This window comes from Myxocyprinus asiaticus, chromosome 36, assembly GCF_019703515.2.
Source record: "Myxocyprinus asiaticus isolate MX2 ecotype Aquarium Trade chromosome 36, UBuf_Myxa_2, whole genome shotgun sequence".
NCBI lineage: Eukaryota > Metazoa > Chordata > Actinopteri > Cypriniformes > Catostomidae > Myxocyprinus > Myxocyprinus asiaticus.
In genome coordinates this window covers 30,641,139-30,664,057 of record NC_059379.1, presented here as the reverse complement: position 1 = coordinate 30,664,057, position 22,919 = coordinate 30,641,139, and the positions used below count along the sequence as shown (strand labels likewise).

The 22,919-nt window shown below is 39.7% G+C and overlaps 4 protein-coding genes across 7 annotated transcripts in view; 2 read left to right on the top strand and 2 right to left on the bottom strand.

Annotated features, from left to right (window-relative positions):
* Positions 1–22,919, bottom strand: part of LOC127427395 (NIF3-like protein 1) — a 173,214-nt gene that overhangs the window by 111,806 nt on the left and 38,489 nt on the right. The window lies entirely within an intron of this gene.
* LOC127427410 (PAXIP1-associated glutamate-rich protein 1-like) lies at positions 132–5,051 on the bottom strand. Of its 3 annotated transcripts, none has more exons than XM_051675013.1 (5): positions 4,848–5,051; positions 4,484–4,650; positions 3,170–3,494; positions 656–744; positions 132–545 (listed from the first exon to the last, which is right to left on the bottom strand). In XM_051675013.1, the coding sequence occupies exons 2-5, from the start codon at positions 4,647–4,649 to the stop codon at positions 295–297; spliced, it is 831 nt and encodes a 276-aa protein (XP_051530973.1). In that variant the 5' UTR covers position 4,650; positions 4,848–5,051; the 3' UTR covers positions 132–294. The 3 variants fall into 3 exon arrangements, with proteins under 3 accessions (XP_051530973.1, XP_051530971.1, XP_051530970.1); XM_051675011.1 differs by having other exon boundaries at positions 138–545; positions 3,170–3,500; positions 4,862–5,040; XM_051675010.1 differs by having other exon boundaries at positions 139–545; positions 3,170–3,500; positions 4,848–5,039.
* vps25 (vacuolar protein sorting 25 homolog) lies at positions 6,394–10,669 on the top strand. The gene is made up of 6 exons (XM_051675034.1): positions 6,394–6,455; positions 7,306–7,451; positions 7,597–7,650; positions 7,762–7,850; positions 9,515–9,590; positions 9,756–10,669. The coding sequence occupies exons 1-6, from the start codon at positions 6,409–6,411 to the stop codon at positions 9,866–9,868; spliced, it is 525 nt and encodes a 174-aa protein (XP_051530994.1). The 5' UTR covers positions 6,394–6,408; the 3' UTR covers positions 9,869–10,669.
* LOC127427371 (serine/threonine-protein kinase WNK4-like) overlaps positions 21,710–22,919 on the top strand; it is an 89,362-nt gene continuing 88,152 nt past the window's right edge. For both annotated transcript variants that reach the window (XM_051674942.1, XM_051674941.1), the window contains exon 1: positions 21,710–22,505. In XM_051674942.1, coding sequence (XP_051530902.1) covers positions 21,906–22,505 — 600 coding nt within the window. In that variant the 5' untranslated portion in view covers positions 21,710–21,905. The remainder of the gene's footprint in view (positions 22,506–22,919) is intronic.

Sequence of the window (22,919 nt, the reverse complement as noted above, 5' to 3'; positions counted from 1 at the left end):
TTTCCATCTATTTTGATCATTTTGTTTAATATTTGAGTAAATGGTGATACAGTACACATGATTAAAAAAACAAAAAAACAAAACGCAAGACACCAGGATCTAGGCAAGACATTTATTTACAGTTTATATATATATATATATATATATATATATATATATATATATATATAAAAAAGACAACAACAGTAAAATAGTAGCACCTTATTGTCCAATTGCAAAATGATGAATTTTAAATTAGGGTATAAACCCTAAAAAAATTGCTGTTCTTTCAAGAAATCTGTTTCTCCTTTTCCCTCAGTATCTCCTCTGTCTGGGACTGAAGACAGTGCTGGGGTCACTGTCCCGCTCCCTTTCTTTTTCCCGCTCCCTCTGACTGTTTGGTGATAAGGCCTGCTCTGTGGCAGGCCCTGGCCGTGGTTTATCACTTTTAAAAAGGTCTCGACCTGTCCTTAGAATGTGCTCCTCAATTTTTCTGTGACGCTTCATGTCTGACAGCACTTTGTCTAGCCGAGCCTCACGTTTGACTGAAGAGCGGGCTGAAGAACCTGAAGATGAGAGAAGGAAGATTACAAATCATATACATTAATCATTTTTATTGTATGAGTGCCACTAGTACCAAATCAATACACGCTGAAATTGTTTTTTATTATCACACCTGGTGTTCTGCGCCGATTGAGAAAAGCATTCTTAGGAGTCACAGAAGATTGCTCCTCGTCAAAATCAAACTCGGTTGGTGTGAGGGCCCTGGAGAACATACACAGAGAGAAATATAAAAATAGTGCAGAGAAATGTATGACAAATCCTAACAAAGAGGCTAGAGTAGCTTCATTACTAGTAACAGACCGATAAATCAATGTACCGAAATTTAAGTCGTTATTCACTTTTGAATTAAATCACTGACAATCCGAGTATGTAGCAGGTTGGGTGTCTATAACATCAAAACTTATTGGTTCTTGCTTGTCCTGTGACCAAATGTCATGACATTAAACCTGCACCACAAAGTGATAGTATGGCTTCAGAAGACTTGGAATATAGTGCACGAGTCGTATCGATTACTTTAACTGTGGTTTTATGGTGCTTTTTGTAGCTTGACGGTCCTAAGTTACGATTCACTTTTGTTATATAACAAAAAGACATGTGAAGACTTCTTCATTTTTCCCTTTTGTGTTCTGCGGAAGAAACAAAGTCATACGGTTTGGAGTAGTGGTCGACCGATATGTGTTTTTTTTTTTTTTAATGTCCGATCCAGAAACTGATATCTAGAAAGAAGTGTGGGTGATGGCCTTCCGATATAACTGCAGATAACCAATTAAACAACAGCAAATCAGATGTATGCAAGATTTCTACGATTTCTTCAAGATTTCAAGCTTTAAAGGTGCACTTAGTAATTTTTTCCTCATTAAAATTTTTTTTACTTCTAAAGAAATGAATAGCAATTTTGAAACATATGTATAAAATCATGAGCTCTCACAGGAGATAAAGGCTCCAGTCATATCAGAAAGCTTATAAAAGCTGTTTTCTTATACAAGGAGAGGGTCTCCTCATGGGGGCGGCCATGTTTGAATCACATGACCAGCCGAACTCTACTGGCTTAATCTCAGTAATTGGCCCGTTATTGGACACTTTTACTCGTGGATTCAATTAATGCCACCACTGGCGGGGGATCGTGAATATTTTTGCCTTATTGATTTTGCTTTAAAAATTAAATTCCTTTTTAGAAACATAAAACAACTAAAAGTAAAGATATTTCTAAATGGTCAAAAAATCTTATTTAACCACCTCCACAAATCAGTCTCCAACTTCCTCCACCAGCCCCATTTGCCATCAAGCAAAGTATCAGTCTAAAGCACAAAGTATACTTCGATTTTGACGTGAACGCTCAACGTCAGCGTACTGTCAAACGCGAGCCAGTCAAAGTATACTCCATTTGACGGGGCACGCGTACACAGGTACTACGACTGCTATGAGACACCGGACTATTTCTCTTCAGGGGTTTAAACCCAAAAAGATGTCTTTATATTCCTTCAGACTCAAGTTATACAATTACAGGTATCTCCTGACCTCCTCACACACACACGCCCTTGACGTGCAAATCCACTGTTGTTGTTTTTACCTTCGTCTCCTGTTATTTACCAGCAATTACATCTTCTTCTAGCATTTCTTCCTGACAGCAACAGCTCAAATGTGAGTGTTGCCACCTTGTGGACACACTAATTCGTGCAAATAATTCCAGGCGCATTCTGCGCGTTCAAAGACGCGCGGCTAGAAAAATCGGCCTGTGAGCGTTCAGTGCTCAAGCACTCTGCTGATGACGAGATTTGCGTCACGCATCCTGTGAGCGTTCACGTCTGACCGAAGTATCTTTGGGCTTAAGACAACAGGTGGAAAATAACTAATACAAATAAAGATCTTCAGACGATTATAAATGTAAACACAATAATAATAATAATAATAATTGAAATATAACTAAACCATTGCCTCTAGAAAGTTCAACCCTACCCACATCATTTTTTAGTTTCATCAAACGGCCACAAAACTTTGTTACTTCACCAGTTTTCCTATTAGGTGTAAGCCTAATAAATTCCATTGTGTTTCCAAATTAATGCTGCCTAATCATTTTCACTGTGTTCCTATCGAATTTGTGCTTGTGTTGAGTTTCATGCAGTTAATTCTGCCTAAAGAAAAAGAAATACTCAATTTTAGGTTGAACGTGTTCTTGTATTCTTTATGATTGAATCACTTTCATCTTGTTTTCTTAAATACAAATATATAACAGTGAATCAGACATGCACATTGATGGCTTTTCTGTCGACTGTTCTTAAAAATATAATAAAGTGTGTTTCTTCAAGTGCATGTCTTTGTGTCTAATGGCATTTTTTGTCATTTGTCACTCCGAGACGTCTTACAGGTCGCCCGCCACTGTGGTGGGTAGATGAGAAAAATTACCCGCCACTGCGCATGAAATACCTGCATTTCCCGATATGGTCAAACATCGTCTGTCTTCATCGTCTGTCAGGGAGTATCACAATCGGCATCAGGATATTTGTCAGATATTGTAGATATCTAATTATATCGTCCTATCGCCTAGCCCTATCTCTGGTTTGGAGTGCCATTAGGGTTAGTAAATAATGAACCTTTTTAAGTGAACTATTCCTTTAAGAGCACTCACTTGCGCTCACTCTCCTCCTCTTTAGTCTCTTGTGAGTCTTCTCCATCTCCCTCAGGTGAGGGAGTGCGTGGAGGGGTGGGAGGTCGGCGTGGAAGAGGGACCCACTTCAACTCAAGCATTTCTCCTTTAGCCAGGAGCTCATATAGCCGTTTGATCTCCTCTGGTGGAGGCATCCAGTTCTTAGGGTCCTCCATCTCCTCGTCGCTGTAGGGGATCTCCCAGTCCTCCGCCTGCTGGTGGTCTCCTTCTCCACCTCCATTCATTTCTCCATCCGTGGTCAATCCCTCTTTCTGCTCCTCTACTTCCATGGATTCTTTGCCTCCCTCTGCATCTTTCATGCATGATGGAGAGTGTGGAAGAGGAAGAAAAGGAGCATAGCATGGAAACATGAATCATGCTGCTCTTAGGATAATGTATTATGAGAAACAGTAACTAAGACAAAAATGTTATCAGATGATTTTTACCATGGTTCTCTGATATATGGATGAATCTCATGAAAGCTGCCAAGCAGCATCAGAAATTAACTTTTCCACTAAAGAAAGTTCACCCAAAAATGAAAATTCTATCATAATTTACTCACCCTCATACCATTCAGATGTGTATGACTGTCTTTCTTTTGCAGAACACAAATGAAGATTTTTAGAAGAATATTTCAGTTCTGTAGGACCATTTAAAGCATCCAAGCTCCAAAAAGCACATAAAGACATCATAAACATAATCTATATGACTCCAGTGGTTTAATCCACGTCTTCAGAAGCGATATGATAGGTGTGGGTGAGAAACAGATCAATATTTAAGTCCTTTTATACTATAAATTCTCCTCCCTGCACAGTAGGTGACGATATGCATGAAGAATGCGAATCTCCAAAAACAAAAGTAGAATAACGTGGAAGTGAAAAGGGAAAGTGGAGATTAATAGTAAAAAAGGATTTAAATATTGATCTATTTCTACCAACACCTATCATATCTCTTATGAAGACATGGATTAAACCACTGGAGCTGGATGGATTACTTTTATGCTGCGTTTATGTGCTTTTTGGAACATAAAAGTTCTGGTCACCATTCACTTGCATTGTATGGACCAAAAGAGCTGAAATATTCTTCTAAAGATCTTCACTTGTGTTCTGCAGAAAAGAGAAAGTCATTCACATCAGGGATGGCATGAGGGTGAGTAAATGATGAGAATTTTCATTTTTGGGTGAACTGTACCTTTAAAGAACACCATGGCAGTCACATGAGGGATGCAAAAACAACGTCCAAAAACATGGTGATACCATGGTACCCTTCGGTTAGTGAAAAATATGGAGTGCATACTTGTGCCATCCTCTGTTTTAGTATCCTCTGCCGTTTCAGTTTTCTCCTCGCCGCTTTCTTTATCTTCTACTTCCTCCTTTTCTGCAGGTTTGTCCTGCTCACTCACTACCATCGACTCGACGCGCTTCGCTAGAGAGGACTGCACGTCCTCTGCCGCCTGCATCATGCTGCAAAACATAGATCTGAGTCAGTTATACTGCAGCATAATTATTTTATCATTCAAAAACGCACCGAACGCATACATGCATTTTGATTTGTTTACATTTCTTGATTAGTCAAGAGCCTTATGGGCTGACGGTGTTAAGCGTCATTCAATAACATAGCCATGCACAATCATAATTATCAATCACAGGAAAGAAATTACAGTTGTTCTCCCACCGGTTGAACTAGCAGCTGCGTGAAATACTAAAACGCATCAGTGTGTTATTATTTTAGATAATAATTCTGCATAAGTTAACGCGAGCATTTAAGAGTGTTTATGTCGGCGCCTTCATCCGCCTCATGCCCCGGATGAGAGGATCAGTTTACAGCGCCATCATGCGCCCGAATGACCGACTAGAATCCGAAGCAAAAGCCTTGTGGTACAAATGTCAGTCCTTTGAAAATTCAGTTAAAGGAAAATTCCGGGTTTAATACAAATTAAGCTCAATCGACAGCATTTGTGGCATAATGTTGATTACCACAAAAAATAATTTCCACTCATCCCTTCTTTTCTTTTAAAAAAGCAAAAATCTGGGTCCCAGTGAGGCACTTACAATGGAAGTGAATGGGAGCCAATCCGTAAACATTAAAATACTTGCTGTTTCGGGGCCTGGGTAGCTCAACGAGTATTGATGCTGACTACCACCTCTGGAGGGTGTGCTGAGTGACCCCAGCCAGGTCTCCTAAGCAACCAAATTGGCCCGGTTGCTAGGGAGGGTAGAGTCACATGGGGTAACCTCCTCGTGGTCGCTATGATGTGGCTCTCGCTCTAGGTGGGGCATGTGGCGAGTTGTGCGTGGATGCCGCGGACAATAGTGTGAAGCCTCCACACGCGCTATGTTTCTGTGTTAACGTGCTCAACAAGCCACGTGATAAAATGTTGGCGGTCTCAGACGCGGATGCAACTGAGATTCGTCCTCTCCCAATCTCTCCGGATTGAGGCGAGTCACTACGCCACCACGAGGACCTAGAGCACATTGGGAATTGGGCATTCCAAATTGGGGAGAAAAGGGGAGAAAAAAAAAATACTTGCTGTTTCAAAATTATACCCAAAAAGATGTAAACAGTATGTGTGAACATAGTTTTAGTGTGATAAAATAGTTTACTAACCTTTTTTGAACAAAGTTATATCCAGTTTGCCATGACAGCATAATCCCTCAAAAAATGATGATTTAAACAACTTTATAGCAAAAAAAAAAAAAAAAAAAAAAAAAAATTTAACAGAAGAATGGATGTTAGTGTGTTTATGACATTATAAACTTCACATTTCTGCCTTTAAACCCTCCGAAATTTGCCCCATTCACTCCCACTGTAAGTGCCTCACTCGATTCTTGCTTTTTTTGAATTATTATTTATTTTATTCTTTTTTTAAGAAAAAGAGGGACGAGTCAAAATTATTTTTTGTAGTAATCAACATGCTACAAATGCTGTTGATTGAGCTTAACTTGTATTGAACCTAGAATATTCCTTTAAATTAAATAATAAAACATTCACATGTATAAATGTATACATTTATACATGTTTATTTTTTATTATCTTGATCAAGGATGCCTGACTGGATTATTATCCTCATTTATAAGTGGCTTTAAATAAAAGTGTCAATGAATACGGACAGCTTTGTGTCTGATGTGAAAGGACTCTTAATTTGGCGGGACTCTTAACTCGTGCAGACCGGAAACAGATGCAGCGGAGCCACACATCAACTCAACCAGTACAAAGCTGCAATGAGTTTTGAGTGGCCCTGGCAGTATAACTTTCCTCCTTTCTTCACGTAAGTAATCCATTTTCACGACTTTGTCAGTGACTGCAGAGGGAAAAGGGAGGTTTAGTGTCCAAAATATTGTCGGAATAGTCCATTCTAGTGAGAAAATATATTTGTGTATATGGCGATTAAAGCTGCTGCTGTAGTTCCGCTGGGGAATACATTCTCACAGACACTTGGTGAATTTAACCAAGCTGTTCAGAAACAAAGGGGAAGAAATGGAAATGAGTGACCTAGTTACAGTGTTTATATACATGCATCATTTCAGTGGACCATTTATATTGCATAACTACAGCAAAAATGCTGAGATGACTGAAGGAAGCTGGGTTGAACACACTAGTCATCCTCCTGTTATTTGTAACAAAAAGTATGAAGCACAGATTAAAAGTAGCGTACCTTTTATAAGTATTAAGTCAAATCAGGGCGTCCAGTTTCATGGAAACCCTGGTAATATCAGGACATTTTAAAATTCTGATTTCCAGGCCTGGAAAAGTTATGGAAATTAATAAGATTTTTTAAAAGTCATGGGGGATATTTATAGTCGATCAAATTTTTTAGTTATGCTTTTACATATTTACTACATATTGGTAAGAAATAGCTCTTTGTGAGAGCAATACTTTTTTTTAAATGTCTGTAATGTCAGTTCAAACTGTCAGGTCATGCAAACATTTTTGGAGGCAACAAAGCGGTATACATAATTTTATACATATTCATTATCAATGTTGCACAATTATCACATCATTATATAGAAGATAATTTTGATGTAGTTTTTATGGCATTCCTGCATACTGGGGGCAAAATGTTATTGAGATAAATTGAGAAAGGACCTTCAGTGTAATGCTGTTATTCTCTGTTTCAGATTGCAGCCGAATGTTGACACGAGACAGAAGCAGTTGGCGGCATGGTGCTCGCTCGTGCTGTCCTACTGTCGTCACCGGAAGCTCTACACTCTGGACGTGCTCGAGGCGCAGGAAAGCCCCGTGTTCAACAACAAGAAAACCGAGAGTATCCTTTGATGGAAGCCCTGTGCCATTTTGTGAAATCAAATGATATACTCGCACATTGTGGTTTCATCATGTTGAAGGCTGTTTCTTTTTGGTTACATTTTCTCCCGTGACCTTGCGTTGCTTCCATAACTTCTTTTATTCAGGAAAACTTTCAGTTGAAGCCATACAAGTAGTTTTTGAAGAGCTGAGAAAAAAAGGTGATATGAATCATGCAGTGTTTTTTAAAAAAAAAACTTTTTTATTTTTTTTAAAGAAGATACCTTTACCGAGAACATGGTGTTAAAATGTACTCTTTGCTTTCACTTAAGGTAACCTGGAATGGTTGGATAAGAATAAAACACGATGTCTTATAATGTGGAGAAGACCAGAGGAGTGGGGCAAACTCATTTATCAGTGGGTGAGAATATCCTGTTCAGTTTTAAAACACTATCATTCTGCCACTTTCAGCATTTCACTGCATAACCTAAACTTTGATAATCAGAATGAGCTTTATTGCCAAGTATGCTTACACATACAAGGAATTTGTCTTGGTGACGGAAGCTTCCAGTGCTCAAACAATACAACAACAAGACAGAGATAATAATAAAATAAAGTATATATAGAAATACAATAATCAACCAATAATCCTCTCAGCAGTCCAAACTGTCCTTTGTAGTCTTCTGATGTCTGATTTTGTAGCTGAACCAAACCAGACAGTTATTGAAGTGCAGAAGACAGACTCAATGACTGCTGAGTAAAACTGTATCAGCAGCGCCTGTGGCAGGTTGAATTTCCTCAGCTGGCGAAGGAAGTACAACCTCTGCTGGGCCTTTTTCAAAATTGAGTCAATGTGGGTCTCCCACTTCAGGTCCTGTGAGATGGTAGTGCCCAGGAACCTGAATGACTTGCGGTGTTCCTCCTAAAGTCCACAATGATCTCCACCGTTCTGAGCGTGTTCAGCTCCAGGTTGTTTTGACTACACTAGTGAGCCAGCCGTTCAACCTCCCTTCTGTATGCAGACTCATCGTCATCTTGTAATAATCAGTATATATGGTCATGCATTGGCATGTAATAGAAGCCTTAAATAACAGCATTTGATCTTGAACCTTTGAAGGTCTTTGTGCACAACAGTAATATTAGTTATAATAGATGATTTAAATTCTTTGTAGCGCATTAATTGTCTTGTGCCGCTTAAAAAAATTCGGAATACTATCGCAGAGTAATAGTTATTGTGCTTATTCCATAGTTGACACATTGGCCTAATTGAAATCTCCAGATAGTTTACTTAACATTAAAAGGGTTAGTTCACCCAAAAATGAAAACTCTCATCATTTACTCACCCTAATGCCATCCCAGATGTGTCTGACTTTCTTTCTTTTGCTGAAAACGAATGAAGATTTGTAGAATATCTCAGCTCTGTTGGTCCTCACATTGCAAGTCAACAGGGTCCAAAACTTTGAAGCTCAAAAAGCACATAACGGCAGTATAAAAGTAATCCATACGACTCCAGTGGTTTAATCTATGTCTTATGAAGTAATATGATCAGTGTGCGTGAGAAACGGATCAATATTTAAGTCCCTTTTTACTATAAATCTACACTTTCAGCTCTCCTAAGCGCTCTGCTCTCATAAGAGATCCTCTTTTGTTTTTGGTGATTCATATTCATCATGCATGTCGCCACCTACTGGGCAGGGAGGAGAATTTATAGGAAAAAAGGACTTAAATATTGATCTGTTTCTCACCCACACCTATCATATCGCTTCTGAAGACATGGATTAAACCACTGGAGTCTTATGGATTATTTTAATGCTGCCTTTATGTACTTTTTGGAGCTTCAAAGTTCTGGACCCTGTAGACTTTCATTTTATGGACCAACAGAGCTGAGATGTTCTTCTAAAAATCTTCATTTGTGTTCTGCTGAAGAAAGAAAGACAAGCACGTCTGGGATGGCATGAGGTTAAGTAAATGATTTTTGGGTGAACTATCCCTTTAAACTCCTTGTTATTGTTTATTTAATGCAAATGAGCTGTAAACTAACTGTTTTAATGTATAATCTTGTTTTTCCCCAATTCTTACTTTTAGGTTTACAAAAATGGTATGGTCAACTCAGTGTTTACACTTTATGAACTCTCTAATGGGGATGACACAGAAAAGGAAGGTACAGAAAGATGTTTGCCATATTTTTATTTCTGTTATACAATGTGTTCTGTTTGAACTTTGCACTACATCAGCACAATATTGCTGACATATGGTCTGTCTGTAGAACTTGCCTAGTTGTAGTGGTTAGCACTGGTTAAGTGGATAATTGGACGTAATCTTTCAGAGTTCCATGGATTGGAGGATTGGATGTTGCTACGCTCTCTGCAGGCCCTACAGGCTGAAGGGAAGGCAGAAATGATCACCATGGATGATGGAAAAGGAGTCAAGTTCTTTTGAATCAGGTTTTCTCAATTTAGACTTTGGGGTGTTGGGTTTCTGTCAGCCCAGCATGATCTTTTTCCTCATGGTCCACTGGAATCTTTTTTTGGACTTTATATTACACTCCACTACTAAATCAGCAAGTCAAAAGTCAAGATTTGGCAGATGAGCCCAAAAAAGATTTAAGAATTTTCCTTGTTGGAGCATATTTAAATTGGTGGTTTTACACCTGACAAACTAAAAGTAACTTTTGAGCCTAGTATGTGAAGATTTTGTTCATAATCATCATGCATAAAAAAAACTGAAATGTCAGACTAAAACTAGGGAATGTTCGTATCTTAATGTAGACACATACTTAAATCCATCCTAAATCCTTTTTTGTGTACATATGTTTTTATGTAACTCCTTTTATTGCTGTAAATCCTATAAGAACTCTTGTTTTGTGTATAACCACAAAGACAAAAGATGTTTGTGAATCCTACAATGCTTCCTGGCAAAGATAAAATGTTCTTTAGGAAAATGTTTCATTTCTGATGGCAGTGGAATTCAAATCAACAATTTGCTGAAATTTCCTGGTAGCATTCACTCCTTTTCCCTGGCTGTCACTGTACCTTACCATCTTTTATACCAATGTAATACTGTACAAATAAATGAGGGAGATGTTTTCGGTCCTTACAAATGCTTTGCGTTTGATTGAAGAGCAGTAACCCCTTAATATGGGATTTTCATATCAGAATTTACAGTATGCAGGCTTGCAACAACCATGAAGCAATGACATGTAGAAACAATAAATGATGGCTTTCAGTGGAGTCGACATGCCACTGATTATATTTTTTAGAGGGTTAATACTTACATTTTTAGTTAATTAGTTGTGCTTGCTAAGGCAAGCATAACTAGTAATATTGTTCATACTTATAATAAGTAACTTTTTGTCTGAAAAAAATAAATAGAAGTGTTCACTCCACATCAACACACCCAGTATTTTACAATCTTGTGCATGTGAATGTATTCACAATACTGCTGCATATATAGAGTAAATGGTTGCTGAGACTAATTGTGTTTGCTAAACTTCACTGACAACCTTCTGTGCTTATGTGTTAGAGAGAGAGAGAGAGACAGGTGGCGCTGTTGTGCATGTTACAGTGTGATGGCGCCCTCAGTTTACAATACAGTACAATACAATACGCCGGCTTTATTAATTTTGGGCACACACAGAGAGTGGAACAGACAGTCACATAGGGTACAGATAAAGATGGGAGATATGGTGCACTGAAACCTGGAAACTCTGATTTATTGCATTTAATGTACATTATAGTAAATATACAATATCCAGTGAAATACACAGTGTTGTTAACAATTAAATATTTGTAAATAGGCATGTAACAGTACACAAATTTCACGATACGATGCATAGCCTCACGATATGATACGATACAATGTGAGCACCCACAGATGGTTCACTCTAACTGATTAAAGGATTCGACAAATGTTTTAAATCATAAATGCCGCAAAAGTGTCTGACATTGGCATTTATTTTGTTTGATTGTTTAGAGAAACTAATATGAACTCATAATTTTATTGTTTTTATTGAGAAAATACAGGTGCATCTCAATAAATTAGAATGTCGTGGAAAAGTTCATTTATTTCAGTAATGCAACTCAAATTTTGAAACTCGTGTATTAAATAAATTCAGTGCACACAGACTGAAGTAGTTTAAGTCTTTGGTTCTTTTAATTGTGATGATTTTGGCTCACATTTAACAAAACCCACCAATTCACTATCTCAAAAAATTAGAATATGGTGACATGCCAATCAGCTAATCAACTCAAAACACCTGCAAAGGTTTCCTGAGCCTTCAAAATGGTCTCTCAGTTTGGTTCACTAGGCTACACAATCATGGGGAAGACTGCTGATCTGACAGATGTCCAGAAGACAATCATTGACACCCTTCATAAGGAGGGTAAGCCACAAACATTCATTGCCAAAGAAGCTGGCTGTTCACAGAGTGCTGTATCCAAGCATGTTAACAGAAAGTTGAGTGGAAGGAAAAAGTGTGGAAGAAAAAGATGCACAACCAACCGAGAGAACCGCAGCTCTTATGAGGATTGTCAAGCAAAATCGATTCAAGAATTTGGGTGAACTTCACAAGGAATGGACTGAGGCTGGGGTCAAGGCATCAAGAGCCACCACACACAGACGTGTCAAGGAATTTGGCTACAGTTGTCGTATTCCTCTTGTTAAGCCACTCCTGAACCACAGACAACGTCAGAGGTGTCTTACCTGGGCTAAGGAGAAGAAGAACTGGACTGTTGCCCAGTGTTCCAAAGTCCTCTTTTCAGATGAGAGCAAGTTTTGTATTTCATTTGGAAACCAAGGTCCTAGAGTCTGGAGGAAGGGTGGAGAAGCTCATAGCCCAAGTTGCTTGAAGTCCAGTGTTAAGTTTCCACAGTCTGTGATGATTTGGGGTGCAATGTCATCTGCTGGTGTTGGTCCATTGTGTTTTTTGAAAACCAAAGTCACTGCACCCGTTTACCAAGAAATTTTGGAGCACTTCATGCTTCCTTCTGCTGACCAGCTTTTTAAAGATGCTGATTTCATTTTCCAGCAGGATTTGGCACCTGCCCACACTGCCAAAAGCACCAAAAGTTGGTTAAATGACCATGGTGTTGGTGTGCTTGACTGGCCAGCAAACTCACCAGACCTGAACCCCATGAGAATCTATGGGGTATTATCAAGAGGGAAATGAGAAACAAGAGACCAAAAAATGCAGATGAGCTGAAGGCCACTGTCAAAGAAACCTGGGCTTCCATACCACCTCAGCAGTGCCACAAACTGATCACCTCCATGCCACGCCGAATTGAGGCAGTAATTAAAGCAAAAGGAGCCCCTACCAAGTATTGAGTACATATACAGTAAATGAACATTCTTTCCAGAAGGCCAACAATTCACTAAAAATGTTTTTTTTATTGGTCTTATGATGAATTCTAATTTTTTGAGATAGTGAATTGGTGGGTTTTTGTTAAATGTGAGCCAAAATAATCACAATTAAAAGAACCAAAGACTTAAACTACTTCAGTCTGTGTGCACTGAATTTATTTAATACACGTTTCACAATTTGAGTTGAATTACTGAAATAAATGAACTTTTCCACGACATTCTAATTTATTGAGATGCACCTGTAAGTTTGTCTACACTGTAGTCATTTATGTGTACAGCACCTTTCACAATACACATAGTTTCAAAGCAGCTTTATAGAAAATCATGCCTTGTTGTTTGAAAGCCCCTGTGAACAAGCTGAAGGACTGTAGCAAGGAAAAAACTTCATTCAATGTTATTTAGTGGTGAAAAGAGGAACCTGACCTCTGGTTTTACGATATATGTACATAATCCAATATTATTTCGCGGCTTGAGCAAAAACCATAATTTGTTTTTTTTTGCTCTCTTCCCCCTGTTTCTCTTTGCATGTAAACTTTACGACTGTTATTACCGGTGTTGTTTCGAAGTCTGTTACCCCCTATGTTTCCCCTTTGTCGAAGTCTGTTCCCCCATATGTTTAATGTTATGTTAATACGGGGAACACTAACCAGGGAAACATATGGGGTTGTGTCGAAGTCTGTTCCCCCTATTTCCCCTTTGTCGAAGTCTGTTCCCCCTATGTTTAACGGCAATATGGGGAACACTGACTGGGAAACATAGGGGATTGTGTCGAAGTCTGTTCCACCATTTCCCCTTTATCGAAGTCTGTTCCCCCTATGTTTAACGGCAATATGGGGAACACTGACCGGGGAAACATAGGGGGTTGTGTCGAAGTCTGTTCCCCCTATGTTTCCCCTTTGTCGAAGTCTGTTCCCCCTATGTTTCCCCTTTGTCGAAGTCTGTTACCCCCTATGTTTCCCCTTTGTCGAAGTCTGTTACCCCCTGTGTTTCCTCTTTGTCGAAGTCTGATCCCCGTATGTTTCCCCTTTGTCGAAGTCTGGTCCCCCATGATTCCCCTTTTTTAAAGTCTGATCCCCCTATGATTCCCCTTTGTCGAAGTCTGATCCCCCATGTTTCCCCTTTGTCGAAGTCTGATCCCCCTATGTTTCCCCTTTGTCGAAGTCTGATCCCCCAGTGTTTCCCCTTTGTCGAAGTCTGATCCCCCAGTGTTTCCCCTTTGTCGAAGTCTGATCCCCCTATGATTCCCCTTTGTCGAAGTCTGATCCCCCATGTTTCCCCTTTGTCGAAGTCTGTTCCCCCAGTGTTTCCCCTTTGTCGAAGTCTGTTCCCCCTATGTTTAACGGCAATATGGGGAACACTGACCGGGGAAACATAGGGGGTTTTGTCGAAGTCTGTTTCCCCTTTGTCGAAGTCTGTTCCCCCTATGTTTCCCCTTTGTCGAAGTCTGATCCCCCTATGTTTCCCCTTTGTCGAAGTCTGATCCCCCAGTGTTTCCCCTTTGTCGAAGTCTGATCCCCCAGTGTTTCCCCTTTGTCGAAGTCTGATCCCCCTATGATTCCCCTTTGTCGAAGTCTGATCCCCCTGTGTTTCCCTTTGTCGAAGTCTGTTCCCCCCTATGTTTCTCCTTTGTTGAAGTCTGACTCCAGTTTGAAAAACCCTAGAATAGAGTGTTAAAGTAAGACTAGAGTAATATACTGTGAAATATAGCTGCAAGCAGCAATGTGTGAATTCAAGCAGGAATTATGAAATGTAGTTCAGCCTTCGTAGTAATAAACAGAATGTGAAGACTCAGGTCAACAAAAGTAAAAATTTTAATAGCATCCTTTGCTGGCATCGAACTCACAACTTTCAGAACTGCACCACACATCTGATGAGACTGCATGACACGAGACATTCCAAGTTTAAAGTCAGCACACAAAAGCATTGGTTAGCCAATAGCATGCTAAGCTAATGTTGCCAACTGATAGCATTGTAACAAATTAGCCTTAAAAGAATTCCCTGCAGTTAACATTTAGCATGCTAAGCTATCATAGCATGTAGCATGCTAACCATGCAAAACAGACCATTTTCTTTTGAACTAAAGGTGATGCTGTCTCCAAAATGCTCAGGTACCCTCAGGACACGATGTCCATGACGCATACTAAATTTTATTTAAATTCAACAAAGTTTTTAAAACATATCACTTTACATGAAATCTAAATTGTGGAGAGGCAATATGGGCGATATCGGAAAATGTGGTATCATTGGATTCAGTATAACCCAAGGACACCAACCTTATAATTTTAGGACAAATGGTTCAAAATTTACAGGCCAAAATAGCAATTTGTGACATTTCTTGACCCATAGGCAGCACTGTCACTAAATTCTGCATGTCCCCTAAGATCATGGGCCTAATGAACCAAGTTTCGTTTCGATAGGACAAAGCATTCCCAAGATTCAGCCTCACTTCCTGTTTTACACTGACATTGTTAACTTTGCGTTAGTGTAACATTTCAACTGTTGTAAAAATCAAATGGGTTGAAGCAATGTGGCTCAGTCTGGAGAATATTTTGAGCCATTGTATTAAATTTCAAGGAACAGTAGCGGAAAAACCATAAACGTCATACTCCAAGATGGCGGCCACTGTAATGGGTGCAGTTTGAATGTAAGGGAAATCATCCATTGGAATCATCAGGAGGAGATTAATCAGATGCAAAAAGTATTTTGTTTCTAGGCCAAATGGTTCAAAAGCTAGTTGCAAAAGAAAAGTGCATTTTTGAACTAGTGTTGGCACTATCGAGTTTGTCCTAGTGGTCCCAAATTGGCTATGGGGGTTAGTCATGCCCACCCCAATCAGTGTGCCAAATTTCAGCATTTTCCTATGTACGGTTCATCAGGCTGGCATTGACTCCCATGGCGATGGAATAATAATAAGAAAAGCTACAAAAGCAATAGGGTTATGGTCAATGAAATATAATAGAATGTGCTATACAATGTAGTATATACAAAAGTGTAAGTTGAATAAAATACTAATTTACTGTACAACGATTACAGTAAATATAGCTAAAAAAAAAAATGATATATGTAATCATGGTAAAGAGTCGAATTATTAGCAATTAAGAAGTAGTCCAGAGGGGAATTGTTCAAAGCAGGTGTTATATGCCAAGCTCTCTTGATGAGTCAGAGCTATCTTCTTTGATTGTATGAATGGTGCTTTGTACCAGTTGGTAGAACATCATGGAACACATAGACAGCACATGCGGGAAAGCAGCTGGAACTGGTGGTGGAGAACATGTGAGCTGTCCCTCATAATGTCCTGGCCTTTCTCTTGGACTGCTGTTCATTCAACGAGACTATACTTAGGCACTCCAGGGATTTCAGAGCACGTTTACAGTGGTCTGCAGGTGGTTTCTGTTCTTGGTTGTGAGATATGTGAAAAGGCAGACAATGGAGAAACTCAGAATACTCCCAATGTAAGAGCTATAGAAAGGAAATAGGACACTTTGGACACCGAATGAGTTCAGTTTCTTCAGGAAGTATTGTTGTTATGTGTTTTTTTTTTTTCATTATACATTTTACATTTTGCTCAAACTTCAAAGTGTTGTTGAATATAGTACGTGAATACTTGTTTGATCCACAACCTCCACCTCCTTGTATAGATAAAAAAAAATAAAAAATAATTGTGTCCTGAAACTAACATGAGAAAAGTCTAAATTAGTCTACCCAGACTCCGTGGGGATCCAGTCCTGGCTTGCAGCTAGATTTTTGTTTGTGCATGTTAATTAGATTTCCTGTATATTGGTGTTTGTGTATGAATAGTTATGAAACCCAAGGCAATTTGATGATTTCTCTTGAGAAACATACTGCTGTAACCTGAATGCCACTTCTCCACAGTGCATATGGGAAACAAAACTGCTATGAATTTTTCTTAGAACACCAATTAGGACTCAAATAGTGCTTTTCCACCATCAGGATGAACGGTTCTATCTAAACACGGAGAGTAATGTTTCCAGTAAGGTTCAGTACGGTACGATTACAAACCGTTCCTAGTCTGGATTTCTCAGTTAGTTACCAATACTCAGGACAGAGAACCATTGTGGTGGAATGCCTGTACTGACACTGTGACTCACGATTGGTCACACACACACTTAGTCCATTCTAATCCTGATTTTGCAGATCCACAGTGGAAAAAGAAGCCGTAACAGTGCCATTCAGCCCAATGGTGGAAAAGCTGCTAAACTGGATAATGGTTATGAAATTATGATCTGTTTACAGACAGACTGTTTGCATCTTTGACAAAATGTGCATGCAACTATTTCCAGCATGTGTCTGCTGATGTGATTGTTTGTTTTAATTAGTGCAAAACCAATATATCAGTCAGGCCAATAAATCATCCAATATTTGGTCATTTTGAGATTATTGGCCTTGCCAGAAAATCGTTCCCGCTCGGCCGATGAAAAAAAAGCTCTCTCCCTTATGTCAGTTCCAAAATTCACCAACAGCCTAGTCAAAGGCTAATGCCAAAGTCCCTACAAGCCAAGTCACTCTATAGCCCTTTTGGGAACGCTCCCAGGCAGCTATTTTCTATGGATACATGCGGCATACGAGGACAGCTCTTGAATGGGGAAAGACTGTTGGCCTAAAAGGATTGTTAAATTATTTTAGCATTTACTCTCTCTCATGTCATCCCAGATGTGTATGAATTTCTTTATTCTGCTGAACACAAATGGAGATTTTAAGCAGAATATCTCAGCTCTGTAGGTCCATACAATACAAGTGAATGGTGATCAGACCTTTGAAGCTCCAAAAAAGACAAAGGCAGCATAAAAGTAATCCATAACTCCATGACTCACTTAAATATATATATTCAGAAGCGATATGATAGGTGTGGGTGAGAAACAGGTCAATATTGAAGTCCTTTTTTTACTATAAATTCTCCTCCCTGCCCAGTATGTTAATCCGAATCTGCAAAAACAAAAGAAGAAAGTGAAAGTGGAGAATTATATTAAAAAATGACTTAAATATTGATCTGTTTCTCACCCACACCTATCATATCACTACTGAAGACATGGATTTAACCACTGGAGTATTGATAACTTTTGTTTCCTTTATGTGCTTTTTTGAGCTTCAAAGTTCTGGCCACAATTCACTTGCATTGTATGGACCTACAGAGCTGAAATATTCTTCTCAAAATCTTTGTGTTCTACAGAAGAAAGAAAATCTTACACAACTGGATTGACATGAGGGTGAGTAAATAATGAGATAATTTTCATTAGTAAACTATTCTTTTAAAGGGTTTGTTCACCCAAAAATGAAAATTATTTTATCATTTACTCACCCTCATGCCATCCCAGATGTGTAAGACTTTTATTCTTCCGCAGAACACATTTGAAGAAAAACTGAAAAATATCTTAGCTCAGTAGGTCCTTAAAATGCAAGTGGATGGTGATCAGACCTTTTGAAGCTCCAAAGATTACAGACAGTCAGTATAAATGTCATTCATATGACTCCAGCTGTTAAATTAATGTGTTCTAAAGTGACATGATCACTTTTGGTGTGAAAAAGGTCAATATTTAAGTTCATTTTAGCTTTAAACCATTGCTTCCGGTCTGCAGCAGTATACTTATTCACGAGAGCATTAAGTTCACGCGGCCTCTCATGTGACGTATTTGCATGGCCATGTTACGGATGTAATCTCACGTTCTCCTCTCAGTTGAGACATCCAGCATAAGCACACAAAGGCACCATTGTGAAAAACATACAGATCTAAACCAAAAAATGAATGAAGCTTCTGTACAGCATTCCTCAGTTGTAAACAGCACTGCTCTTCCGGGTGTGTCGCACGTACGTCAGTTCTCACGTGAACATGCCAATGCAAATACATCACACGCACCTGCGTTTTCAAACTAAAAGCGATTGTATCGCTTTTGAAGACATTAATTTAACCAATGGAGTTTATATTTCAGGCTGGTCCTGCACATGATCGTTAACTGACTGGTGATGTGTCTAAGGCCTTGTTCAGACTGCCACTAAAAATCAGATTTTTTGCATATCCAGATTGTATCCAGATGAGTTTTTGATAGTCTGGACAGAAAAAACCACATGAAATCAGATTTTTCCGAATCTGATTCAAACCACATCGGTAGGTGGTTTCAAATGCGATTGAAATCAGATTTTTCAGATGCATCTCCGTCCGGACGCTCTTGCTGCTCAAATCGGATTTCAAATGGTCTTTTGCGTCACTCTTAACGCGACACACAACGGTGACGTTAAAAATCAGTTTTCGGACATGTTATTTGTCTGAGCTATAAAGTGCTTATTTTAGTGCTTTCTCTGAAAAATCCACTCATCACATTTACAGTGGTTTTATATTTTTAAAACTTATGCCAATATTTGTACTGGTGAGGCCCATTGTCATCACTAGCAGTCAAAAGAATGCATTTTTTTTTTCAATACAATTTTCTTTAATTGAGCCAGATAATGAAATCAATGAGCCAGTGTGTTATGGTGTGGTGTGGTGTGTTGCGGGCTGGGCTTGGTGGGGCGTTCTGGGCCAGAAAGTCCAGGGCCACTTTTTAGTCCCAGTCCACCCCTGATTACATGTACTCTGTCCTGTGGTCAAGAGCCAGCTATACTTAGTGACTGAAAAACATACAGCATCTCATAATCTCAGGCTTTATGTTATTAAAGTACATATAAATAGAGTAGCCCCAGGTTGCAGTCTGGACGATGGAGCGGGGCAACATGCTGGGGCAGAGCGACATGTGTCGCCCTACCCCTAAATACCAAATAGCTCCGACACAAGGGGCAGTTCAAACTTAAAATAGTGGAACGATTAAGGAGGAGGGTGAACATAAGGACATTGTGCGAGGTGAGAGAAACTGGTTGGTGTAAAGTTAATTAATATACATATATATTTTTTTAAATAACACGATGTTCGAGAATCAAATGTGGCTTAATAGCTTAGGCATAGCTCAGTGTCATTCACATCAAATATGAAGCACCATACGGTCTTATCAGAGACAGAACGTAAGCAGCAGGAGGGAAATTGTAAGATGTTTTTCAGTACATTGGTAGCTATATTAAATTGATAAAACTCACTTACAGGGGTAGAAGAAGATAGACCAATACGTCCAGCGGGAGCTAGAGGCATATTAGTAGATGTCCACTACACTGCAAGCCAAATAAAATGATAAAGTTCCCTTGCATTGCAGAATATTGAAGTGCTAATAAAAAGTTATGGCAAACTCATCCCATGTGTCCCTCATTTACCTTTTTATAAAATATGTATGTGGGCCAGTATGTTGTTGTTGTTGTTGTTGTTGTTTTTGTTTTTTTTAAAGCTGTGTAGAGAGTTGTTGCGCTCACAAAAACGGAAAATTCCTGCAAGTGCGTGGAGCCAGAGAATCTTGGCCAAATTTGAGAGTAGTGTAAAGTAGTGTTGACTGGCCTCAAGAGGCATACTAGCGACTGACGCTAGAGGCTGTTGCCTTTAGCCTCCTTATTAGTGCGCCCGCCTCCCATGCCGGAGACCCCGATTCAAATCCTGCTCGGAGCAGGTCAGCAGGACTGGTTACAGTGGTGCCGTGACCCGGATCGGAGTGAGGTTTAGGGGGGTGAGTGTAACGGTAGCCAGCTGGTAGGTAGCTGTGCAGTGTGTAAACCTCTCTCCCCTGGCCTCAAAAGGCACACTAGCGACTGACGCTAGAGGCTGTAACCTTTAGCCTCCTTGTTAGTGCGCCCGCCTCCCATGACGGAGACCCTGGTTTAAATCCCGCTCGGAGCGGGTCGGCAGGACCGGTTACATACGCACACTGAAAAATTATCCAGACTAGTCAAGTCTATCAATATTATCCATCTTTATTGTATACAAAATTCCATCGTGAGAAAAAGTGCCCAGTGCAGTGCTCACAGAAAGCATGTGCTGAAAGGTTTGCTCAGTTTTAACTTCACTGCACTGTGCACTTTTACTCAAGATGGAATTTTGTATACAGTAAAGCTGGATAATTTTGATAGACTTGACTAGTCTGGATCATTTTTCAGTGCGCGTACAGCAATTTCTAAAATTGGGAAAAAATGTTAAAGCTGAAATTTCATTCTTAAGCTTTTGCTTTTAAATAACCTTATGGTACTTATTTGCTATGCATATCTGTGACCTTAGGCATTCAAAATCAAAGTAGATAAAGTATCTTAGCTGCATAATAATAGTCAGCTGGAGCCAGGGGCGGACTGGCCATGGGGAGACCCGGGACTTTTCCCGGTGGGCTGGCTGCGAAACGGGGCCGAGCGGGCGGTGATAAGCTGAAACGGGCTGCCGCGTTATGCCTAACGGGCAACTGGCTGAAGAGGGCCACAAAATGGCGCCTCGAACAAGAGTTTGCAATTTGCCGTTAATGTAAGTTTTTAAAAGGGAAATAACTGCACGATCTGAACATTTTAAAAAGCGAATGCATGAACATGCACAAGAACTTCATGAAATGATTCAGTGTGTCTGATATCAACACGAGGGACAGATATGAGAGACATGCATGCACATGAGAATCTCAGTTACAGATACTGCACTAAATTAACACAGAATCCTGCTCTGAACGTCACATTAGCTTATAATTAATAGAAACTGTGTGCCGGTTTTTGTGCTTTCTCTTCGTTTACTTTTTGAGCTTTATTATCATTCAGTAATACACAGACGTAAAGATTTATGAATGTCCTCATAAAACTGTGCTTAGTTTAAAGTATCAAACATCTCAACACCATACACCAATAAGCTCTGCTGTATAAACCAATGAAATCGGAAGTGGGCGGAACTACACGTGTCGCCCCGCCCCATCGTCCAGGCTGCACTCTGGAGTACTTGATGATGCTGCGGGACTTCAGGTGAAATGGGCGGAGTCAGCTGTCCCGCAAGCTCGTGCTGCTGCTCACAAGGACACTTAAGAGGGTTAATGCACGAGCGCCTCTGCAGAACAACCGAGTGTGTGAGTGTGTGTGGAGTCTGTGTCATGTGCTGTTTAAATTGTGGAATAAATTCAAGGTAAATCGATTTAAAGTTTACTTGTCCGTTTCTTTTTAGAGTTTATTTATAGATAGCCTACATTCTTTATATAGAAAGCAGTTAGTGATGCTTTGAACAGTCCTCATCATGTCGCATGCCGAAGTGGAAATCCCTGGACGTGGTTTTCCAGGTTTACCTGTTGAATTAGAGGACGACTGTCTCTCCAGAGTGCCAATGCTGCGGACGCACTCCCTGAGCGCGAGACGCAACTCATACGTGCTTCATAAACTCAGTGTGGATATTGACGCAAAAATATACAACGAGACGCTCTCCAAGGCTCTTTCGTGGTCTGCTGAAAACGTATTAATATCAGAGAGAAGGACAGAGGACGATAAAACAGATCCAAGTTCGCCATCTCCAGTGTCCAGCCCAGAGGCTTCAACCCCAAACCCCAGTTCAGCACCACCAGAGGACTGGAGAAGCTCTGTCCCGGACCCCAGTGCCCAGGACGCCAGTTCAGATTCGGACAATGAGGTGTCCAAGGTCGAGCAGGTGGCTGCACGCCGCCCGTTTGTAAGCAGACTGGAACAGGATGAGAAAGAGGACATTGAGACCAAAGCTGTGGCCACCTCGCCGGACGGAAGATATCTCAAGTTCAACATTGAAATAGGGAGAGGGTCATTCAAGACGGTCTACAAGGGTCTGGACACGGAGACCACAGTGGAGGTGGCATGGTGCGAGTTACAGGTAAGGTCGTTTTCTATGGTTTAGATTAAAGTTAAACAGTATGCCAATGTTTTGTTTATTCAGAACAGAGTTAGGCAAGGCTAGAGGTCATAAAATGATTTTCTTACAAATGATGCAATTTTTATTCTTTTGATAGAATTAAGGCAAATAGAGTAGCTTCAGATGTGTGGTGTACAAGCATTTCAGGCCAATCTTTTGCACTTGACTTCTTCAACTCTGCACCTCACTTCCTTAAAAAAATATTGCTTTTTAGATGTAAAAAAACAAAACAAAACATGATTTTACCATATAATTAACTGTAAAAATGCATATTATGTTTAACAAGAGAATACATGTAATTTTACAGTAAACTATTGTTAAAATTATGGGGGGAAAAAACTATAATCGGGCATTCCTGCGTGACCCATCACATTT